This window comes from Thamnophis elegans, chromosome 7 (genome assembly GCF_009769535.1).
Source record: "Thamnophis elegans isolate rThaEle1 chromosome 7, rThaEle1.pri, whole genome shotgun sequence".
Taxonomy (NCBI): Eukaryota; Metazoa; Chordata; class Lepidosauria; order Squamata; family Colubridae; genus Thamnophis; species Thamnophis elegans.
Genome location: NC_045547.1, coordinates 58,283,697 through 58,308,337, shown reverse-complemented (window position 1 = coordinate 58,308,337; position 24,641 = coordinate 58,283,697). Strand labels below are relative to the sequence as shown.

Sequence of the window (24,641 nt, the reverse complement as noted above, 5' to 3'; positions counted from 1 at the left end):
TGCTTTGGAAAAAAGATTGCTTCTCAACAAGCGAATAGTTGCATTCAGCAATCTGCACAACTTTTAAAGACGGATATGCTTGATGCTTCAATCCACATTAATATTCCAAGTTAGTAACTGGGCCTGAATGAAATGTGCATATGATTATGTATACTATCATGTTGGAGAAAAGTGATCTACTGAATATTTCATTCAGTGTTTTACTTTAACAAATAACATTAGATTAAAATTCAAAATAAAATAAAAAATCCAAAAGAAGACCAAAGAGAAACAAAGGACAAAAACCACAAAACAATCAAAACATTTAAAAGGTACATCAAAAAAAACCCACAACATACATAAATATTATGCCCTCTAGTTGAATAATGATTAATACCTTACTACGACATTAGCTCTCACCTCTTGCGAAACAGGGTTTCGTTAAACTACTAAATCTATTTAAATATGTTTGAATTTTGTATTTTAAGTTTGTCTTGAACAAAATAAATACATATATAAAGAACAAATAACATCTGGGAAGTGACATTTCATGGTGAGTGGTAAAAGCCATTGAATGAGCAAAAATCAAAACCTACATTTTTCTATCAACATGGATAATACGATAACCACTGAAACAGGAGTATTTTTACTATAGACCTGGGGTGTCAAACTCAATTTCACTGAGGTCCACATCAGGGTTATATTTGACCTTGGGGGACAAGGGTGAGCATGGTGAGCTTGACGTCACTTGTGTCAATGGGCTGTGTGGTGGCCCAAGCACTCAGCCAGTGAAAACAGGTTCCCGAGCTCCATTTTTGGCTGAAACGGCATCCTGCAATCTTCTGGCAAGAAAAATGGAGCTCCGTTTTTGCTGGCAGAGGCACCCCAGGCTGGTCCTTAGCTATTTCCAGGGCGACCCCATGGGCCAGATCTAAGCACCCAGTGGGTCGAATCTGGGCCCCAGGCCTTGAGTTTGATACCCGTGCTATAGAAATATTCATACAAATGGAGACCCAGTTCAATGTAGTGGTTAAAGCACCTGGCTGTGGGAGACTGTGAGGTCTAGTCCAGTCTGATAGGAAGAGACCTGAGTGACTTTGGACAAGTCACCCTGTCCTCAAAATCATACAAATATTCATATACTATTTTTCTGAATGAAGTCTATACAAACAATGCAGAAAGGGAAAGAGAAACAATATATTAAAATACAATTAAGCCAAAATAATTGTATATGATTTCATGCAAGACATTGAAATTGATTATTTTTGCCATACATCACAATATCTAACGAGAAAAAATATCTTCATATCTTACTTGTTTTTGTCACTAGCCCTGCCATCCACAATGCATCGCTGTCCCCCAACAAAGACTGCTATTTTTTTAAAACTGGGTTTATTATTTTTACTGAATCCAAAATCCGACCCACACAGTGTCAGTCTTGTTGAAGCATCAAAAGCAGCACTTTTTGGAATAATCTAAAAGGGAAAAAGAATAATAAATTAAGATTTCCAATGGGCTTTGAAGGTGCTTTTTAAGAAAAGAAACAATACTGGCAGAAAATAATTTCTTCTGTTGAAGATACCCCCCTCTTTAACTTAATTGTTCCTCCGTTTTCATTTATCACTGTATGAGCTTCCTTAGATATTAGCAATAAATAATCCTGCCACTGCTACAAAGCTCTGAGTTATTGTGTTTAGGGGCACTGAACAAGCTCTGCATTGTAATAGGTTTTTTTTAATACCCTTTGGTTTGCTTTTTATGTCTTTCTTGTGGTATGTAAAAGAGTACAATGCACTTATTTTATTAAGAGTATGATACTGAATAGAAGAATATCAAACCGATGAAGCAACTTATTTCAGCAACCTGAAGGAAAGCTTGTCTTCACAGCAATGACAGCTTCAAAGGTGTATAAATCAAACACTGTCTTGGGAGCTAAAAAATTAATGTGGCTTTTACAATGCTGTCACTGAAAATGCTATCTGTTGGTTACTTCTAAATTTCAAGTTAAAAATAAACTACATTCTAGCAATGCAATGACAATCTCAAAAGGAAATGCTCTTTCCCCTCCCACTCTAACCAACTTCTATATATTGTAAATTGTGCTGTAAATGTAACAATGGTGGGAAAATGCATGAATAGCAGAGAAGTTGTATAAATTTCAGTGGACGGCATTTGGCAAGACACTATCAATAAAACATTGACAATGCTATAGGGCTTACAGACACATACAATCTAACTTTGCAAACATTCAAGCCTGGTCAGAGAACAAAACTTTTTTTTATACTTGTGATAAAAGTGTTATATAGTGTTTTACAGAATTTGCAATTTTATTCCTAATAAGTAGCACAATTGTGTCTTTCATCGTGAACTCTATTTTCCTGTTGGATCTGAAAAGAATATTTCTATTAAAAATGCTCAGTTTACTGTTCTCTTTGATATCCAGTAACATTGCACCTTAAAAAAACTGTATCTACATAATGTACTTAGCTTAATTCTGTAAGAATATAAAAAATGAAATGCCAAGGAAAAATGGTTATTCTGAACATGTAAACACATATTAAACCATATGATAGTGAAATAATTGCTCCAGGGCAACGAAGAATCAACCTAATTCCAAGCGCATTTGAAAATCCCAGAGTCATATTTGCACATATTTGCACGTTTTAATTATGTAAATGCTGCCAAAGGGAGAACTCTCCGTTAGAATTGGTTAATTTTTCAAGCAATATTGCAAATGGAACCATGCACAGTTGATATCTAGGTATCACAACCTGTAGTCCTGCATGGGGTCTTTTTGAGACTTTGGTGTTTGGTGGTAAACCACCTGGAAACAATTACTGCATAATTTAGGATTAGGGGGAAAATAGTAAAAGAAATATAAAAATGCCAGAAATATTTAATAAATATTTTTATCCTTTCAATTGAAACCTTTCATCTTTTCAAATGTCCTTGTCAAGATTCCGACTGACGAACCCAACTAAGCCAGCCCTCCAAGATGATCAGATCTCTTTAAGAACTATTTTACTGAATACATCATTTCAGCACGCACGAAAGCAAAACCAACACTATTTCCCGTGGTTTTCATATAATTGAAGAATAGATATTCCCATCCCTCCTTGTCACAGGTCACATTGTCCAGTTAGGTGTTTTGGTGTCTCCCGGGTAACTCCTTCAAGTCTCTGGCCAGCACCTGTTGAGATGACCTTAGTTCCCACGGGATGATGAGTTGTTATTGTTTGGCCTGACATTCCAAACCTCTCCCCCACCCCCAATAGTGTGTGGCAAGCTGAGAAATGAAAAGACGGCTGTGGCAACATGGGTCTGTTTCGAAGATGACAGTCCCACAATGACAAAATCAGTTGAGCAGATATGTATGAGAGAATGCAGTGAGAAATATTTATAGATGTTTAATTTTTTTTAAAAAAGATATTGGGTGATGGCATAACACATATGCTGTATTTGAAATCCTTTTTGCTAAGAGATTTATGCTTGAACGTGGATCTGCTTGAATCATTTTATTTGGTCACTGCCTGAGACAGAATATTTTTTTTTCTTCCCTGTGTTTGGCTACTAAATATTGGATTATGCCTGGCTTGTCTTTTGTTACTGTAGACCACTGGAGTGTGTGTCTTGGCAAATAACACAAAACACCTGACTCACACAAGGTCATTTGAAAGCTCATCAAATATTGTGATGGGATTTTGGATAAACTTTTATTTAATCTTAGTAGATATTTGTAGCCTACAAACAACACTGAAAAGATGTCAATCATACCACTTGTTGAAAGATAACAATTGTGTATAAGCAAACTTTGTTTACAATATGAGGGCCAGGCTCATAACTTCAGAAATGTAGTATTTTGTTAGTGAGGACAGCAGTAAATTTCTCTAGAAGAGCTGGTTTTTATTTGTTCTCCACATACATTAAAAAAATATATCCACAAAAAGAAAAAAGAAAAGAAAGGGGAGGAAGGACAAAAGTGGTAACATCTGAGCCTTGAGTGGTTATTTTTTAAACTAGCTTCTCTTGCAATAATCTCTAAACATGTTGAAATAAATTGCTAGTTCAAGCATGCTGGTTATATTGATTTTATTTGAATTGCTGTGACTGTTGCTTTCCATGTTTTTTCTTGTATTCATTCCTTTTCCCCAAAAATACTTTTTATATCTCAACATCTGATTTCAATTTTTTTTCTAAAATAAAATTTCTTATTAAAAGCATCTCTATTTTCCAAGATTTAATAGTTTGCATAGTTGATATTTCAGAAGTGAGACAACACAAGTTCCTTATTTTGGGCTTTGAGGGGAAAACCACCTTCCTATTTATTTTCTTTTTTTTTAATATAAATTTTTATTTTATACACATAAACACATCAACAGAAACAGGCACATAACTTAAAACAACATAGGAACAATAAGTTCCATCATATATCATACAGCGGTTCCGTATCGGTTTCTTTGCAGTTAGTGTTTTCCCTTCTATACATTTCTATCTTGTATTCATAATCTCCTTATTTGTTATCCATTTTTATGTACAATTCTTTATTTATTTATACTTAGCTATTTATAGCTAAATATTATTTACCTATATTGTGCTTTATATTTTTACTGTCATTTATTCTCTTACATACAATTATAGGTATACATTCACATAGTTATTCTTTTTCTTTGCCATTCTTATACTATTGTTATTCCATTTAAAAGGTTATAAGGTATAGTTTGGATTGCTTTGTATTTCTATTTATTTTCAATGATCTGAGAAGAGAGAAATCACTGGTAGGCAAGCTAAGTTCAATAATTCTACTGTTCAAGCAGGTTTTAGTCAACTCTATTTAGAGTTTAAAGAATGGGAATAAGGGCACCAAGTAAGCACCCTTTAACTAGAATGCTACAACTAAGAAACACATCTGTTACTACTTCTTTCTTATTTTTGCCTATCTATCTCAAATCTGATCGATCATATTTGTCCAACTTCACATATACAAAATGGGTTTCAGTTGTACAGTTGCCATCGTGACATTTGTACTACCTCCCTAATCCCAACACTGTTGCTATCCAGTTTTAACTGCTGTAGATTGAAATGAATTTGCCCACAATTTGCAGAAACCTGTGGAGTTGTACCATTTGTCATAGATACATAATCCCCTGTGTTAAGGCTAAATTGGAATGGCTCTAGATCTGTAGCTGATATTGCTTGGATGATTCTGTGATCTGAAATTCAACTAAAAAATTTTCTCACCACATTATTGGCAAATGTAATATTGATACTGACTCAGACTTTTATAATAACTACTCTATGTTCACTTTAACATCAAAAATTTCATTTCACATTTTTAATTATATTCTTCTTTCCAAAAAATGATTTTATATGTTAAGGATTTTCATGTTTTATTGCAAAAACCAGAGGTTATTTTGCATTTCTAACAGCCAAAACAGTCCTGTGCTATATTAAAGCTACAGGCCAAATATGAATAATCTTTTTTTTAGTAGTATGACTAACTGTCATGGTTCAGCAAAGCATAAAATCTGCTTCAGCAGCTATCAGCCATAAAGATTTAAGAACACAAATGCATCATTTCTTTCCTTTTAGAAACAAAACCTCAAAATCTTCCACTTACTATGGCATATGCTCTGGGGATATTTTACTATTTATCATTGTCATAGAATATTTATTACATTTTCTAAAATATATGTAGCACATGAACTATGGCTTGAAATCAATCGAGTACATTTTAATATTTTTTTGTCATTTATTATCTTCATACAAAATTACTCCTCAAAAAGCATAAGCCTGTATCCATTTAACAAATTAGCACTTCCTTTAAAAAAAATATGAGATAAAGCAATAACCCAACCCAGACCTTTGGAATTACTTCATGTAGGTTGGTAATACGGAGATAATATGCTCTCACCATGTCACAAAGAGTCAAACAGGGTGGTTTGAAACAATTTTATGCTAACTCTGTACACTCATCAGCTTATGACATCTCAGCCACACTAAGGGACCTAGTCCTTGCCCTCACAGGAATAAAGGGACTTAATGTAGCTTTAAATATGATTTATATTCATTCAACCACCCTTGTACACTACGTGAGCTACACAAGAGCCTAATGTAACTATGAATCAGACTTCATAATTTAAGTTATTTAGGGTCTGCCATCTACCCTCATTTAGTTTGTATGGGCTCGCTTAAAATGACTATAAAGGCTCCTTTTTAAACAAGATTGATTTCCTTTCCTATGGTGTGTCTGTATATATTAGTAAAGTGCAGGACAGTGAAAGGATGTTCACTAATCTTTCCTGAAGTCACAAGCCACTTTGGAAAACGTATTTCCTATTATTCTGCTAATATTCCATTTCTGTATGGTTTTCTCTTTTATTTCCACTTTGCTTAGAATACATGTTTAAGTTCCAATAACAATACATTTTTTATTTTACCAATCAGATATGTTTTGAATGCCATTAAAACATTTATTAAAAAATAAAGCATTTCAGGATTTATTATGTGTATGCTTGTCCAGGTAAAAACAAAGTGACTGCTACTGAAAAATATAGTGTAATATAGCTGGTAATAATAGTATGCATTAGGATCAACAAATGCCACAACCATTCTGTAAAACTAGACTTTCATAATTATTAGAAAATTAATACTTAATAGAAAATTATTTTGTTAAACACAAGAGACCACCTCTGAAGATTTTACAGTGACTATATCTAAATTAAAACAGCAATGAGCTATTACGTTCTTTACCCCTTTATGTAATATTACTCTTATTTGCTCTTTTATTTACAAACTTTTAAAGCTGAATATGGCTATTGTTTCTCCCCTTTCAAAGTGGCTTATATGAAGACTATAGTGGGTGCAAAAGATAAGATGGATTGCTTAAAGAAAAAGTATTAACTCTCTAGAATTGATATCACATTAAACAGAGGCAAAAATATTTTTTATTTATTTCAATCAGTGCCAAGATTTTTTGAAAACAGTATCATACTGTTTTAGTTCTTTTTAGGGATTGTTTTGAGACACCTATGGTTATAATATATCATATAGGAAGCTATATAAGTCCTGTAAGTAATGATATATACGATATGACATGATATATGATATGATATGATTTCTAATTAGGTGAAATCAGATGTAAAAGACAGTATCAGATCACATTTTCTTCTCTGAACCTCTGCCAGTTTTAACCTAGCTGCAAATATCAGAATAAAGGCTCATGCATTTCCCTATCTCAGCTTCATAGAATTCCTGTAGAAGCACAAAGGTATTTTCTTTGCATCTGTACTGCTTTCACATCATGTTGTAAACAGAAGCCTTGGCAAAAGTTTCAAGTAAGAAAATAGTTGCGGTGAGATGTTCACACGTCTGGACCATTCTATAAGTGCAAATTAACATAAGGAACACAACATAATATTTAATTTACAGAAATGCTTCTCCTATATTATGGCTACTATTGTGTTATAGTTTTATGCTTCACTGATATCCCATAATGTGACAGTCTATGTAGGTTTCAAATAATTGGGGAGGGGAAGGAATAGAGTGAGCCAAAATATAAATAGGAAGTATAGTCAATTAACAGCAGTGGACCTCATCTCCCCTCATATGGGAATAAGTTAATTATTCTTTGTTAGGTAAATATCTTTCAAAACATGAAAAGAGAAATTGTTGAAGACCATACATACTTATTGCTATAGCAACTTACAAATAATATGTATTTGTTAACTATGATCTGACTCATGTTATGCAGTGTCAGTAAATAAAAGATAAAGGTAATTTTACCTCAGAGATTTTAGGTAAACATATGTTTGGTGTCCATCCTCCTATATGACATTCATGTGGCCTCACACACTGATTGCCACACCATCCACAGTTCATAAAAGAAGGGGCTAGAAGGCATTGACCACAGGTGCTGAAGTGAGAACATCCTGGTCCATTTAGTGGAATCTTGGTTACCTAATGGGTAAAACATGACAGAGAATAGAAACTAATTATGAAGATTAGCAGAAGATTTATACAAAGCTAAGGTACCTTACAACACAAAACAAAAAACCCGAAACATATAGCTTAGCATTAGGTATGTAATTCACGTCCTGTGAAATTTTCTTGTGTTATGAATGAGAGCTACCCATTAGACTGTGGACTCTTATTGTTATTTATCATGAATTTGTCAAACCTTTTTCAAGGATTTTCAGTTTTGTTGCTCCATTTGCATTTCTGCAGGATTTTATCTTTTGGTTATGTAAAACATCAGCTAAGGAGGAATTACTTCTAATCTGAGGAAGCAACCTGTCTGTCACTAGGAATTGTACAACAAAAAGAGTTCCTGATGAAGCATGCAAAAAATCATCTATCTTATTGTACTTGCAAAGGTGCTCCATATTTTGTTACCATATACTAGTATAAATAGATTATAAAGTAGATTCTATATAATTTACAGCCTGAAGTTGAGCATGATGACATTAATGGGGCTTAATATTAAGTATGTATAGTTAAGATCATAACCTGGTCAATTTAAATTTGAACTTAAAAGCTATGTTTATGCATTCCCAGGTTCAAGATTAGCAGACATTCAAACAAGAACAAACAAAATCTAGCAATATGCATAGTCTAATCTCATGGTCAGTGTGGAATTCATTGGATGCAATGCCTTGTTCAAAAGAAAAGTTTGTTTCCCTTATGCTATCACTCTGCTGAACTCCTAATTCTCACAATGCTGTCTAATGTCTATGTGTATTGGTCCATGTTGTTGTGTTGCATTATATTATTTATATTTATTATTATATTCTTTACTCCCCCTCTTATTGGGATTATTATGATGATGATCGTCATCATTTTGTTGCTTTGCATGTACACCATTCTGCTTTCAGTTACTTTCATTTAAGGTACGAAAACTAATAAGCTGATAATAATGTATTATAGCTATAGGGATAGGAAAAGTTAAATAAAAGTTCATAAAAATTAAAATACTTTTGTGATCAATGAAGACTATCAGAAGTAATCAATCAGATTACCTTTGCTTCTTTTCCATGACTTTTTTGTATAGCCTTATAGAAGGTAGAAATTAATTGATAAACCCTAAGTTTGCAAAAGTGTAGAAGAAACGGATAATAAGAAGTTTCATATGCTATTTAATCCTCATATAAAATTAACAAAGAGCAGGAAGTTTTAAAGTCTCATTCTTTTAAGTTATTGTGTATTTTTGTCCTACATACTTTCCACCAAAGTAAAAAAAGAAGGCATCTAACCTTATATTTACATTTCCTTTCTTTGGTTGGTTTGTATAGGGAATAGCTTCCCTATTCAAACAATACTCAGTTATTCATTTACTTGCCTCCTTAGGAAAAACAGTGAGGAAATACAATATACACATGTCTGGAAAGGTTGCAAAGGAAAAATAATTGGAATCGCAGATTATATTAAATGATTCAGTCCTGAGTGGAAATAGGTGATTTTCCCTTTTGCAATCAAATGTAAAGAAGAAATTTAGTTGGTCGATGCATTCCATTTAAAAGTTAGTGATGTATTATAAAATATTAAACTTGGAGTATAATCATTTCATGATCTCATCTATTTTCATGAAAAACTTGAGAGGTACACAAGCCAAACTCTTTCGGGTTCCATCTATCAATAAAATAATATATTTTCACTTTTCTTTGATACAGAAGGAAATGTATAAAGCAGAAAAAAAAACTAAAGTAGCTGAATGTAAACACTATTATCATTATATGTGTACCTGTATATGTACACATATGTATCTATATGTACATATATTGCCCAAAAATGCACTTGAGCACAAAAAAAAATATGAATAATATTTTACCTTCTTCCCAGTGATCACCAGAATATGCCCATCATTGCCTAGAGAATTCTCAATGATAACCTCTGAAGAAACAGGCTGAGAATCTAAATGGAAATTCATGTAAGGTGTTGTGTGTTCAGAACGAGAGATCACTATCTAAAAAAAGAGAAATATTAACAACAATCACACAGTTTATATTTATATCACACAGCGATTTTAATCTACAACTATTGCTTTATGGGGGGAGGTGGAGAGAATAATTGAATATAGGCAGAAGCTACTGTAGATAACTTGAATGGAGCATTGGCACTGCAGGAAGGAGATTAGGCTGCAGATCTACATCGGTTATGGCTCTGGTTATTTTTTTTTTCTTCCCATATCCTTTTTCAGTTCAAGTTCTGCTCTCTGGATGTAATTCATAATGAGTGGATACAACAGTTTTTTTTTTTAAAAAAAATATTATTCCAAAGAACTAATGGTAGACATTGATTTTGTTTAGGAAATAATACAGGTGAGAAAGGGGTACTTTCACTGTCACAGTTAAAACATTAGGCATTAGATTGTACAAAATAATTACAGTTTTTCAAAAAGCAAAATAGAAAGGAAAAGCAAAAATTAAAACTCCTACTTCTTAATGAATCATCTACATCAGAGGTGGTTGGCCCTTTATGACTTGTGGAGTTCAAGTGCCAGCATTCCTGGGCCAGGATGGTTCTAACATTTTATATTTATATAGATACAGAACTACATTTTTATGACGATGCAGTGCTGACATTCAAAATTGCACAAACAGTTCTGCTAATATGGAGCTAACATGGCTGACAGGTACATAGCTACATATTAGTTTTCTAAACCCAACCGAAAAAGCTAATATTCTTTAATGCTTTATCAAGTCTCAGTCTAGAAACTTACCGTATATACTCGAGTATAGGCCGACCCGAATATAAGCCGAGGCACCTAATTTTACCACAAAAAACTGGAAAAGTTATTGACTCGAGTATAAGCCTAGGGTGGGAAATGCAGCAGCTACCGGTAAATTTCAAAAATAAAAATAGATACCAATAATGTTTTTGAATATTTATTTCAAAGAAAAACAGTAAACTAGCGGTGTATTCAATGAAATACTTCACTCACCTCATGATGCTGATGTCCCGCTGTGATGATGATGTCCCGTGCAGCCGCGGGAGCGATGTCCCGCCTCCTATGACACACGGCACAGTGATTCCTATCATTGGATCACTGTACCAGAGGAGGTGGGACATCGCTATGTGGCTGCTTGCCATACCAAGGAGGAGGTGGGACATTGTTGCAGAGCGGCAGGAGGGGGAGGAAGGGGAATCGTAAGACAGCCCTGCATTACATTAGAACGTGAGGAGGGAGGATGGTGCGGTGCGCGCTGCGCGGCAAACTGACACAGAGGGAGGGGAAACTCACAGGGGCACTGGGCCATTCACGAGTGTCACCCAGCGGCATGGCCCCGCCCCTTTTTCTCCTCCATTTCGGGCAAATTTTTCACTGACTCGAGTATAAGCCGAGGCGGCTTTTTTCAGCCCAAAAAGTGGGCTGAAAAACTAGGCTTATACTCGAGTATATACAGTATTTTGGAGGTTTTGCTGTAGCTTTAGATATAAGAGGAAATTGATGAGTATCCCTCTGTCTGTAAATAGCCTAAGAATAAAATTTTCAATAAATTTTTCTCATCAGGGCATAAAGACTTTAAAAAAAAAAGAAAATGCAAAATTATATAAATCAGTAAAAATTGTACTAATTTAAAAATCATTTTAGAAAAAGCCTTAAAACTTGGCTATGGCAGTGGCATGGGGCACTGAAGAAGCTGGCGGCTGGAAGTAACTGGTGCAGTAATAAATAAGAAATCACCACACCTCTGTTCCAAATATGTCTGGCTTATTTTTTAGGTTTTTTAATCTTTTGTAATTTTAATTCATTTTTATATTTATAATTATTTTATATCTGTATGTTTTATTATGTTTTAAGCTGCTGAGACTCGCCTTGAGCCATGAGATGGGTAGCATATATTTTTTTTTGAATGAACAAACAACAAACAAATATTTGAATTGTTTGTTAGCTTCGGGGGCGCTTTTATGGACATTGGGAAACAATTAATATAAACTTGAATTTACTGTGTAACAATGCAGAGGAATTTTTTTAAAAATGTGTATCTTTAAGTACCATGGTTTTTAAACCATATTTCAGATGTTATTGTGGTTTTATGATCAGGAGGGAGAGTAAAAAAATCTAACAAAGAACACATTGCAAAGCTGCATGAAAATACAAATTAATCTTGGAATTTATGAGAGGTAAGTCCACAGCTGCAAATACCTTTATTGCAGTTATATTCTGTCTCTTCCATATCCATTGCTAAATGCCAGGAATGCCTTTTTATCAGTCATTCAGGCTTTTTCTCGCCAAAAATTATTTCTTCACTGAGCAATAGTCCTAATCTCCAGAGAACCTCCAAAACACATTCATAATATTCTGCCAGAAGTGTTTCCTGTTGTTGTCATGATGCCAGTAAACTGGTGTTTCAGAAGTACCCACTTTTATTCAATTTGGAATTTGTAGCAAATAAACACACAAAACTTTGTCCTAGCAATGCAGGCTGAAGGCTAAATCCTTACTATGGGTGCAAAGAACAGACTTTTCCAGCAACTGCTAATCAGGAATCCTGTTAGGGACACTCACATTTCCTCAAATGCAGCTTATGAATCAAAGCTCTAGATAAAGGATGGAAAAAACACTGGTCACTCTGATAGATCGTCACTTCAGAACCTCCTTGCCCTTTTAGACTTCCTGATGGCTTTCAGTATTGTACCATCAACCCTGATATCTTGTTGAACCATCTGCAATTTCTAGGACAAAGAAGCACCATTTTATGGTGATTCTACTGTAACCTGATTAGGCAATTCCAGACACTAGCAAGTCCAGTCAATAAGTGTGATGAAAGAGCAATCAAGTCTATGGTTGGTTTTGTAGTAAGGGGAGTGAGCGAAAAATATAATAATGAACACATTTCAAAGCTGCATGCAAGTACAGATTAATCTATATGAATGGACTAAACTTTCCATTTATGCTTTTGTATTTAAAATATGAATCTATTGGGAGAGATCGTTCACCAATTCAGGATGAGGCATCATCTGTATACAGATAATACGCAGTAATTTATCACCACTTCAGTCAGGCCAGAGATTCTTTAAACATCTACATATGGAGCCCAGAGACTATGAGAAACTGCATGGAACAAACAAACTTAAATTGAATCTCAACAAGGTAAATTTACTGTTAATCCAGAAACACCTCAGCTCCTTATCAGTTCCAATTAGCCTTGAAGAACTGGCTAGCCTGGGGATGAAAATAGTTGCCCCTCGCGAATGATGAATGCATGTTGGTTACTGTTTTTATTATATGTGTCTTTGTTATTGTCTGCATTTCCCCTTCCCTGATTTTATGTGAGCCGCCCTGAGTCCCCTCAGGGAAAAGGGCGGCCTACAAATGTCAATAAAATCTCAAAAATCTCAAATCTTTCTTTAGACTCCTGGTTCCTGTTAGAACAACAGGTTGAAGCAATGGTTAGGAGTCTTTGCCTAGCTTAAGCTAGGGCACTTCCTGGTATCAGAGATCTTACTGACAGCAATTTATGCCATAGCAAGTTCAACCTGGGGCTGCCTTTGAGACTTTCTAGAACTGCAGTTTATACAAAATGTAGTACCCAGATTGCTAGTGAGTGAAAGCCATTATTACGGTATAATGTATCACAATTTTATGATTGCTGCATTTGAATACCAATATGTTTTTAAAATGCTGCTTTTCACCTATGATGTCTTAGTTCCAAAATACTTAAGAGACTTTGTTTTCCTTTTCTATGCAAGGATAAGGAAAGATGCATAGATTTCACATGTGTCAGAGATCAGGAAGACATCGATCTGAAGAGAATTCTTTCTTTTATGAGTTGGCCCACATGCTACGGACTATGTTGCATTGGAGGTACACCTAGCACTTTTGTTACTGAACAATTAGACTGTTGGCATATTTTGTTTAAATAGCCATTTGAATAATTATTTTTTATATTAGATTTTAAGATTCCCATTTTTCAAATGGGTTTTTCTGTAATCATTTTGGTCAAAGCAGGAGTAATTTTGTTTACTAAATTAAGGAAAAACATAGTGGGAGTGAGAACAAATTTTGGCTTTCTGTGAGTTTCCCAATTGACTTCACTTGTATGATCAGAAATCAGGGAATATCAGAAATCACAAGCAAATGACCACAGGGATGCTGCAACAGCCTTCATTTTGCAAATAAACTTGTTAAAATTTCAATTCCATAGATGGGAATTGAATGTGTCCCAGATTATTTTATGCATTCTTTAAATTAATGGATTCTAGATACCTTAATTCAAAAATTGTTGCTTTATAGTGCACTGTTTGGGCCAACTTCAGGATACCAACAGAGCTTTAATAGTATAAAGATATGCATTGTTTTCTTTTAAGGGTCTCATGGATAGTATGTGGAATTCCTGAGCAGCCTTCAGTCCAGGGACTAACCAGATCCTGATACCCATAGAAAATGTTGATGTAACAAATAACCTTGCCAAATGATTGATCTAGCCAGTTCTGGTGATTTCCTCATATAGGATTTCCTCATACTAAATTATTTATGTTGGACTTAATGCCATAAAGAATATACCAAACTTTTCTGATTAAATGGATGAGTTAGATTTATAATGCAATTTCTGCTGATATATTCATTTTGGCACTATAACATAATTATAGTCAACAAATCAACAAATATATATAGCAGCTTTTCATGGCAACTCAGAATATCTCAATAATTGCTGTCTATGGAGATGGCAAGTACTGAAGATGACACAGGAGCAAAAGATTAATGTTCCACTTAAAATGAAAGTAAGTAATCAGCCAGGAGTGCACGGCTACCAGATAAATTCTTTGCAGCATTTTATTACTATCAATTTATCTTAATATACATGCAAAGTCTGAATTACCAATTAAACCCTACATGTGCCTGCATATCATTATTTTAATAAAGTGAATGAAGTAAATTTTTGCTGTTTAATAAAACTGTACATAGTAACTTTTTATCATAATGAGGATCAACACTGGCAACCACCAATTTCAGACTTTTTAAAATAAACATAAGGTGCTTAAAATTAAATCAAACTCTGCCTGGGTTTTTTTATGGATCACCGGCAGCTATAAACCACTATCCAGAAGATATATGCTCAAATTATATTATATTTCACAACATTTTTACCATGTCCTTCTAAAATTAACACATTTGAAGATCACTTTAGCTATACACATTTCTAATCCATTCACTATAATGGCATTGTTTTGAGGATTGTAACTATTTTAATATTATTATTAGAAAAAATAGTTGCTTCAAGAATTGGTTTTATTTCAACATTTCTCATGCTGAGCACTCCAACCTACAATATCTCTCATAATCTCCGGAATGGCTTAATTATTGGACAATTCACTTACTTGGACTAAGTTTGTTGATATGATCATTAAATTTTACATAATTTAAGCGTACACTATTCAAATAAAGCAATTGTTTCATGAAGATAATTGTACAGCAATTTAAATGAAAGAAGTAGATAAGATTGACTATTCTATACAGATGAAAACTATGGCTATATTAGCAGCAAAGGATCAGTCCAACACAACAGTAAATCCAATGATGTACATTTTATGTTTTATAAGATCATGTCTTATAATGGTCTTATTTCTCATGTGCAAAATTCCTAAACATCTGTAAAACACTGAGACAGATAAAATTTATAATTCCAGTGAAAGAATAGACACTTAAAGTATCATTGATCATCATTACAGACAATGAGGATATGATCAGACAGATTATAGCCATTTTTTAGGAACATCAATCAAAGGAACATAGAACTTTGTTGATTAGCCTTCAATGGACAAAACTCAACTTTTACACACTCATAATATTGCTGGTTGAAATACTATAATTCTTTTTATTTAACCACGGAAAAATTTCCAAATTCACTTAGCACTCAACAGCTGTACTGAGATTGTGTTCCCAGCCAAGCACCAACCACAATTACAACTGTAAGAAGCAGAAACAGCTGCAAAATCATGTTGGGGGTGGATGGGAGGAGGGAATGGAAAGAAAAGGGAAAATCTGCAAGACGACTTGTCATACAGCTTAGGGTGGATATAGAATAAGTTTTTTTTCTTTCTCATGCATGACAGCTGTCTTAGTCAAATTATTAGCAGTCTGTTTTGTAACAGAAACTCAACAATATTTTATCAGCTCTGAAGTCAAGGATATTTAAGGACCAGTACAAAGTTTTCACACTTTTGTTTTAGCCAAAACAATTATGTACATGACTATGTAGCACGTGTTCCGACAGGAAAAAAATATTCCCTACTCCCAATACAATTAGGCTCTAAAAAAATAAAAGTGTAAGATTGCTGTCTATATTTTAAATACTACATCTATTTCCAAGACTGATACTTAATTACCTTTAGCAGCTGGTATAAACATTTATTGTTTTTTTGGTTGTAGTGACTTGATCTTCAATATAAAAATAGAAGATCTTAATTGGAAAGGATGTTTTCACTAGTTCAGTATATATTACATAGACATATGCAATGTTTGATAAAGTGTTAGTATCCTTTTTTCATTTTGAAAAATTAGACAAACTGAAAATTTGTTTTCTGATTTGCAGCTAATATGCTGATATGTTTGATTTATCTAATATTATTGGGGTATTTCTAGGTAGGTAATACCTATGGACAGAATAGACATCTGGTGGTCTTTTATTAACTCTTGTTATTTTGGTAGGGGAAAAATAGTAATATTAATTTTAATAATACAGATATTCCAGCCAGTTAGATTATTGTAAATTAATGTCTCAATGTTTTTATTTAAAAACTGGGGTTTTTGTATTGATGTGGACTAATTGACAGAGATATGATTCATCAGCAGCACATGTTTGAATGCAGATTACAATATGACTAAAATTTTTAAAGTATTTCAAGACCATTGTTCTACTTTTGTTTTCTGCTGCTGCACACTTGGGTATTACAACTGTCAAACTCAGTTGCTTGACACACAGAAATTCTGTCAGTAAAAGTTTCTTTCCCTGACATGTTAATGCTGTAGGGAATAGATGCTCATCGGCAAAGGTTATGCTTGTCCCACAAGTGTTTAAAGACCTCAGAGACCTGCTAGAAAAAAATGCCGGCAGCGCAAAAATGTTAGAATACAGATGTAAACTACCATATTTTTTGGACTATAAGATGCACCGGACTATAAGACACACCTAAATTTACAGCAGGAAAACAAGAAAAAAATAGTTTTTGTCCTGTGATGCTTGAACTATGGGAAAATATGTGGATGAAGGTTTTAAAATTTACATTAAATTATAATTAAAAGAAAATTTCTATAAGATGTTGTATTGTTGGTATTTAACACTAGATAAGTTATCTAAGATGCATAAAGACCTGAATTTTCCTCCCCTCACTTGTGAATGGATCAAAGACTTCCTGACAGATCATCCACAAACAATAAGGGTTGGGTCCTTTACATCTTCCACGCTGAAGCTCAGAACAGGCTCCCCTCAGGGCTGTGTGCTCAGCCCATACATGTACTCGCTGTATACATATGACTACATATCCTCTGATCCATCCAACATCATAATAAAGTTTGCAGATGACATCAGTGCTGGGTCTCATAACTGGAGGGGACGAATCAGCATACAGGGAAGAAGTCCAGAAGGTATCCGCATGGTGCTCAAGAAACAATGTACATATAAATACTAGTAAGACAAAGGAGATGGTGCTAGATTTCCGGAAGCACAGAGAGGAACCTGCCCCCGTATATATCGAGGGGGGCTGTGTGGAGAGGGTTTCCTCTTTTAAATTCTTGGGAGTTTTTATTAGTCAAGATCTCACCTGGAAAAACAACACGTCTCTGGTGATTGGGAAGGCCTAACAGAGACTTCATTTCCTTAGAGTCCTGCGAAAAAATCAGGTGGAACAACGGCTGATGACCTCTTTCTATCGGTCCACCATAGAAAGTGTCTCACATATTGTATTACAGTATGGTATACTGGTTTAACAGCTGCAGACAGGAAGGCACTACAGAGAGTGATCAATTCGGCACAAGAAACCATTGGTTGTCCTCTGACACCACTGGATGACATTGCCAGTTCTCGCTGCTTTAGCAGAGTAAGGAAGATACTCAGAGATGATTCACACCCTGGTCAGTGTCTCTTTGCACTTCTACCATCAGGCAGAAGACATCAAAGTATAGCCAGCCGAACAAACAGGTTTAAAGATAGTTTCTATCCTTGGGTGGTGAGACTTTTAAATACAACCACAATCACTCCATGCACATGCTAGTTTTCTTTCTTTTCTTTCTTTTTTCGTTTCTGTTATAATTTTGCACCAATTAGGTTAAAACCAATTTTGTTGTATTTAAGTACAATGACAATAAAGATTATACTTATACTTACTTATCAAGGTATGTCAAATGAATGTTGGAAGTGTAAAAGTAAAGAAGGGACTTTTTATCATCTATGGTGGACATGTGATAAAGCAAAAATACATTTTGGGAGTATGATTCATATTTTAATACAGAAAATTTTGAAAATGGAGATAAAGATGAAACCAGAACGTTTCCTTTTGGCCCCAATGGAAAAATACCTTCCTTCCTTACGTCTTTCCCCCTCTTCCTCCCCACCTATTTACATCTGTATCTTGTATCTTATTTTATTATATAACCCAATAAAAATGTTAAAAGTTAGAATGTCTGTCTCGTAAAATATGCACACTATCATAATCAAAGCTAAGTTGTGTCCCAACCCTATGCACAGTTACATCAGAAACTCAATGAATAGCAGAGGAATATTTGGGAAGAAACTAGCATAGGACTGCACTATCAGGGTAGTTGTTACAGTTAAGCACTCCATAGGTCCTAATGGTTAGCAGAAAGCTCAAACACGAAAATTAAGAAATTGTAACAGAATTTTATATACAGCTGCTATTTTTCATTTTTTGTTTTAAAATAAAATCCTCATCTCCTTATTGCAGTTTTTACAAAAAAAAGTCCATTGCACAGCTTACCTGCTAATAACATATTAATTATGCAGTTCTGTACTAATGATATATTGTTGTTAATTTTGTTAATAATTATACTATCATATCTAAACAGAGTGTTAGAGTATTTGATTTGTTCTAATATATAACCATTGTCCGTACCCTGAGGTTAAGCAACTCTAGTAACAAGATACAACATTTAAATTTTGTTTATTATTGATAATCACAAGAAATAGCATGCGAGAATACATTTCAAACTATTACCCATGGAACTATTTGCTTAACAATATAAAGGAAAGCCTACATATGTTCTATAATATTCACATCCCTTCTCTTATTTTTTATACCTAAAAGATGTATCACAAGACAAAATATTAAGAAGAGATAGGATGTTACTAAGTATTAAAAGCAATTCATATGTTTTGGACTTTTGAATATGTCAGACTCTTCTAACAAAATTGGAGGAGGAGGGGAAGACTCCACAGGTTATTAAAATACAATATTGAAGACAATTTTTGCTCAGTAACTCAATACAGTAGATATAGTCATTCCTGCTAATGGCACAATATATTTCAGACAATAGCATTCTTTTTAGTCCCTTGACTGGCCTTACCAAAGGAAACGTGCTCTGGAAGTATTGTGTTATATTTTCTAGAGTTCAGTGTAGTGGGGATAAAATGTATGAAATGATCTGGTTTATGATAGAAATGAGTAAGAACACTATTCTATTCTGAAATAAGAAACTCTGATTTTTATTTCTGTGGAGAGTATAAAAATATTTTACATCAAGGACTGGCACTTTAAAGGAAACTATAGCAAATTACAATTCTACTCCCCATATCACATTTAATCATAAAGCAGTTCACTGAATATATTACCCTACTATTTATCCACACAACTGCTGACTTCTTTTGCAAATCAACTGGAGAGCTACAGCCTGCAATAGTTAAATATGCTTGTTACTATTTGAACAAGCTATTCAACTTATAAAAATGGATTTCAAGAGCTTGCACTCATCTAAACTTTCAATGCCAGAAACTAATATCTAAATAGAATGGTTTAGCTGTACCTTTAAAAAGACAAAATTTTAAATTTATTTCAAGATATTTAAAAATTCAGATATACAGTATCTCCCACCATGCTATGGTATAGAACATTTTCATTCATTTTTTCATCCAACAGCTCTTTGAAGTTATAAAGGCACTGAATGAGTGGGACTTGTGACTGTCATCAGAGATCTGGCTGTCACAATGTTCCCACAGTCATGTCATCACAATTTCTCACATTCTCTGCTGACTTCTCACAAGCAAAGTCAATAACTTAAAAGTTACAATCACATAAGATTTTTGCTTAGTGACCCATATAGTCCTTGTATAACAACAGGAACTGGGGCTACCAGATTTGTCCTTGTTAAGCATTTTAGTCATATGATATTATGGTAAAGGTTCCCCAGCACATGCGTGCTAGTCATTTACGGCTCTAGGGGCAGTGCTCATTCCATTTCTAAGCCAAAGAACCAACACTGTCCATAGACAACTCCTTGGTCACGTGGCCGGCATGACTAAATGTAGAAGGTGCACAGATCACTGTTAACTTCCCACCAAAGTGGTCCCTATTTTTCTACTTGGATTTTTTACATGCTTTCAAACTGCTAGGTTGGAAGAAGCTGGAACAAGTAATGGGAGCTCATTCGTTATGCGGTGCTAGGGATTTGAACCGCTGAATGGCCAACTGTCTGATCGACAAGCTCAGCATCTTAGCCACTGAGCCACCCTGTACCCATGACAGACAATTGCTGTCCTATCCAAAGGACTACCTGTATCATAAGAGATTGCTTTAGAACCTGAGAGCAAAGCCAGAAACAGTGGATGCTAAATTGAACAAAAGATAATGTAGGAAGTATTCCACTATAGAGGAAATAATGTCATTACTTCAAATAAATTACTGGTTTTAAACTGAGCATTTTATTTGTTTTCTTCATCGTAACTTGTATTATTGTTTACAATTTTAGGATCGACTTTCCCATTCAAGGATGATTCCTTTCCTTCCCATCCTTAGCATTTACTGACTGAATTTGTTGTAAAAAAAAACCAAGTAGTATAATATTGCTTACTTGCATAAAGTGTCCTTCAGATGTCCCAAGATTTGCTATAGTAAGATCCCCTTTAATGAAGACAGATATAGAAGTTAAGAGGATAGTGTTGAATTGCTGTGTGAATAAGTCAATTCGCTGCAAAGCTGTAGTAACCTCCACCCGATACTCATCATCTTGAGCTCCACAGTAAGAGATATTTCTTGAAAAAGTCTGCAAAAAAAAAAAAACCCCTACATTTGTTTCAGCAAATCAGAGAAGACAGTGAAAATGACAGAACTTCAGTAGCTGACAAAGTGGTAGGTAGGAGACCAGGAATATTGACAAGAGTTTTGAAAACAATTTTATTAGATTTTAAAAGCAAGACAGTATTATTAAATTTATAGTAAATATATAATTTACATGGTATTATTGATATTTTTTATTTTTTTATTTTTACATATACATTTTACATTTGTTTTTTATTTAACATATAAATATATATTTATTTTATTTAACATATAAATATATATTTATTTTATTTAACAAATAAATATAAATATTTAGTAAAAATATATTTTTCAATATTTCAAATATTTCTAAACTGTCAGACAAGGAATCCACCAGTGGAGGGCCAAAATCCACTGCATTATTTTAGATCTTTAGGCTTGAAAAGCAAGAGAGTGAATTCTCATTGCCTATTTGAGCAAAAAATAATATAACTAATGATATAAGAGGGATACTTCATCCTTTGCAAATGTATTTGCTATAAAGTTTCTTCTAGATAGAGAGCATGTGAATCAGTTGTGCGTTCCGGATCCCGTCGCAACCAGTATGCTCGACGGGGCCAGATATCCACCTCGGGTACGTGCACTGCACACGCAAGCGCACACTACCGCCCTGCAAAATCCCAGCTCAGCGAGGTTGCGCAGGCGCCGTATGCTCTGTGTGTGTGTGCAATTGGAGGTAAGAGGTAAGGAACACGGGCAGGCCCACCGAAACACCATTCAGGTATGGTGGCCGCTGCTCCCAGCGGTCATCAGTACGCCTATACCAGGCCGTACTTCCCAGAACCCACCACTGATGTGAATATAATGCCAGCAAATAAGATTCTAAAATATGTTTGCGAACGACTGAATAAAATTTTTGATAAATACTTACTTTATATATAAATATCTTAAGGCTCATTTACTGTTTACCCTTCTTCTAATAATATTGTCAAACTACATGGCTGATACTGGTTTGAAGTCCAACATCCCTGCAAAACAATATTTATCTTATTTGTATAGATGCAGATGGCTTCTTGGAGTCTACATAGTAGGGGTGAATTCCTCCTAGTTCGGCCGAACCGTTAGGGATGATTGTCCTTGGTTCTGCGAACCAGTAGTAAAAACAAAGGTTCCGAGAATTGTGTGGCTGAGCTGTGAGCCGCGCAATTGTCGGAAGCTTTTTTCCCACTTTTTAAAGCATTTTCCCCCTGCCAGTTCACCCAAGCCGGCAGGGGGAAATGCTTTAAAAAGCTTTTAAAGATAGCTTCCGACAATCGCGCAGCTCACAGCTGAGCTGTGTGATCATTGGAAGCTATTTTTTTCACTTTTTAAAGCACTTTTCCCTGCCGGTTTGGGCAAACTGCTTTAAAAAGCTAAAAAAAATAGCTGAAAGTGAAAAAAAAGTTGGTCACGCCCACCCAGTCACATGACCCCCCAAGCCACGCCCATAGAACCGATGAGGGGAAAATTAGATTTCACCACTGCTACACAGACAAAGAAATAGCAAAACAGGTAATTAATAATGGTAGGCTGCTATACTTTGGATCGTGGAAGCCCCAGACTTGGAATGTGGTGGAAGTGGCAAAGATGGCATCTACAAGAATGTACAGCACATGGTGACTGGCTGGCAGCTACAACAGCATTCTGTGGTGTGTTTGGCTTCCTCAGCTGCTTTTTGATGACCTCTTGTGGGAGCAAGATATGAGTAGCACATTCCTGTTCTACCTGGCCTCTCCATAGTTTTTAATACCGAAGGATACTTCAGGGTATCCTTCTGGAGCAGCTCTGGGGGTTGGGTAGGGGAATCACTATGTTGTCTGGTTCACTTCCTTCCTCAGAGACTCTTTTCAGTCAGTGTTGATTGGGAAGGAAAGGTCTAACCTGTGACCCCTGCTCCAAGAGTTCCATAGAAGTTGGTGCTTTTTCCACTCTTTTCACATCTACATAAAGCTGCTAGGAAAGACTATTCATCATGTAGATGATACTCTGTTGTACATTTCTGCAAATGATGAGTTAAATAATGGCTTGACCACTTTTTCGTAGTACCTGGAAGTTGTATGAGGAGCAACAGGAACGGAACCTGGCGAAATACAGGGGCTTTGAGTTCAGGACTTCTTGGTTCCTGGAGAATTACCATCTTTGGCTACAACATGGTTGTACTGTCCCAGTTGGGCAGAGTGTATAGTCTGGGTGTTCTCCTAGGCTCCCGACTTCTGCTCAAGAAGCAGGTGACAGCTATGGCCAGGAGGACCTTTGTACACCTGAGAGCTGTATGATAGTTATGTCAATTCCTGAACCAACATGCCTTTCTCACAGATACTCAAGCTTTAGTTACCTCCCATTTGGAAAACTGTAACACATTCTACATAGGACCACCCTTGAAAGTACTAGTTTAGTTGGTTAAAAATGCAGCAGCCTGCATAGTTTTGTGGAAATCTAGATTTGTGCATGTGTCATTTTTTTTGTGGGAGCTGCCGATTTGCTTCTAGGTCCAACTCAACATGCTGGTTATCCCTTTTAAATCTCTACATGACTTGTGGTCAGGTTATTTATAGGGCTGCCTCTCCCCACTTACATATACCTGGCCACCAAAACAGGAAGGCAAAGTATGTTGCAGGTCCCATCTGTCATGGGACTGTATGCATAGTGTATGCATACACTGTATGTCTGTATGCATAGTGGAACTAAGAAAAAAGGGTCTTCCCTGTTATTTCTCCCTCCTTATGAAATATTACCCTGTTTTCCCGAAAATAAGACCTCCCCGGATAATAAGCCCAATCAGCTTTTGAGCGCATGCACTAAAATAAAGCCTCCCCTAAAAATAAGCCCTCCCTGAAAATATTGCAACATAGCAGTAGCCATGAGGTGACTATGCTCGCTGCCTCATGCACCTCAAAAATAATAAGACCTCCCCAAAAATAAGGCCAAGAGCTTATTTTGTGGGTCGAAAGAAAATAAGACCTTGTCTTATTTTCGGGGAAACACAGTATTTCCCAAATATAAGATTAACCGTGATACTTTTTCAGAAGATCCAGAAGACATGGTTCTGCCAGTGGGCCTTGGAACCACAGGCTTATATGGAACTGATCAAGTGGCTGTTTGATTGTGTTTGTTGCTGCCACAGAGATGTTGTTGTTGTTATGGGTACTGTGGATGTTTAATTTTTTAAGCCACCCAGAATTTCCAACCAGAAAAAATTGTTTAACAATAAATAAATAAATAGATTAGTCTGGAAATATTTTAACTAACTAACTCTTTTTATGTTGTAATGCTTATTACCATATAATATGTTTTGTTTTCAATCCTGTAATTCATCAACAGGAAATACATATTTTTCTGACAAATTGCCCTTATAATATATCTTGGTAAATTGGGCTTTAAAAAGAATGTAGTTATGCTGCCTTGACAATTCAATA

The 24,641-nt window shown here is 35.1% G+C and overlaps 1 protein-coding gene across 3 annotated transcripts in view; it reads right to left on the bottom strand.

The window, feature by feature from the left end:
- Window positions 1-24,641, bottom strand: part of MET (MET proto-oncogene, receptor tyrosine kinase) — a 112,800-nt gene that overhangs the window by 49,768 nt on the left and 38,391 nt on the right. For all 3 annotated transcript variants that reach the window (XM_032221554.1, XM_032221553.1, XM_032221552.1), the window contains 4 exons: window positions 20,999-21,190; window positions 9,803-9,937; window positions 7,762-7,935; window positions 1,294-1,454 (listed from right to left, as the gene is read on the bottom strand). In XM_032221554.1, coding sequence (XP_032077445.1) covers window positions 1,294-1,454; window positions 7,762-7,935; window positions 9,803-9,937; window positions 20,999-21,190 — 662 coding nt within the window. The remainder of the gene's footprint in view (window positions 1-1,293; window positions 1,455-7,761; window positions 7,936-9,802; window positions 9,938-20,998; window positions 21,191-24,641) is intronic.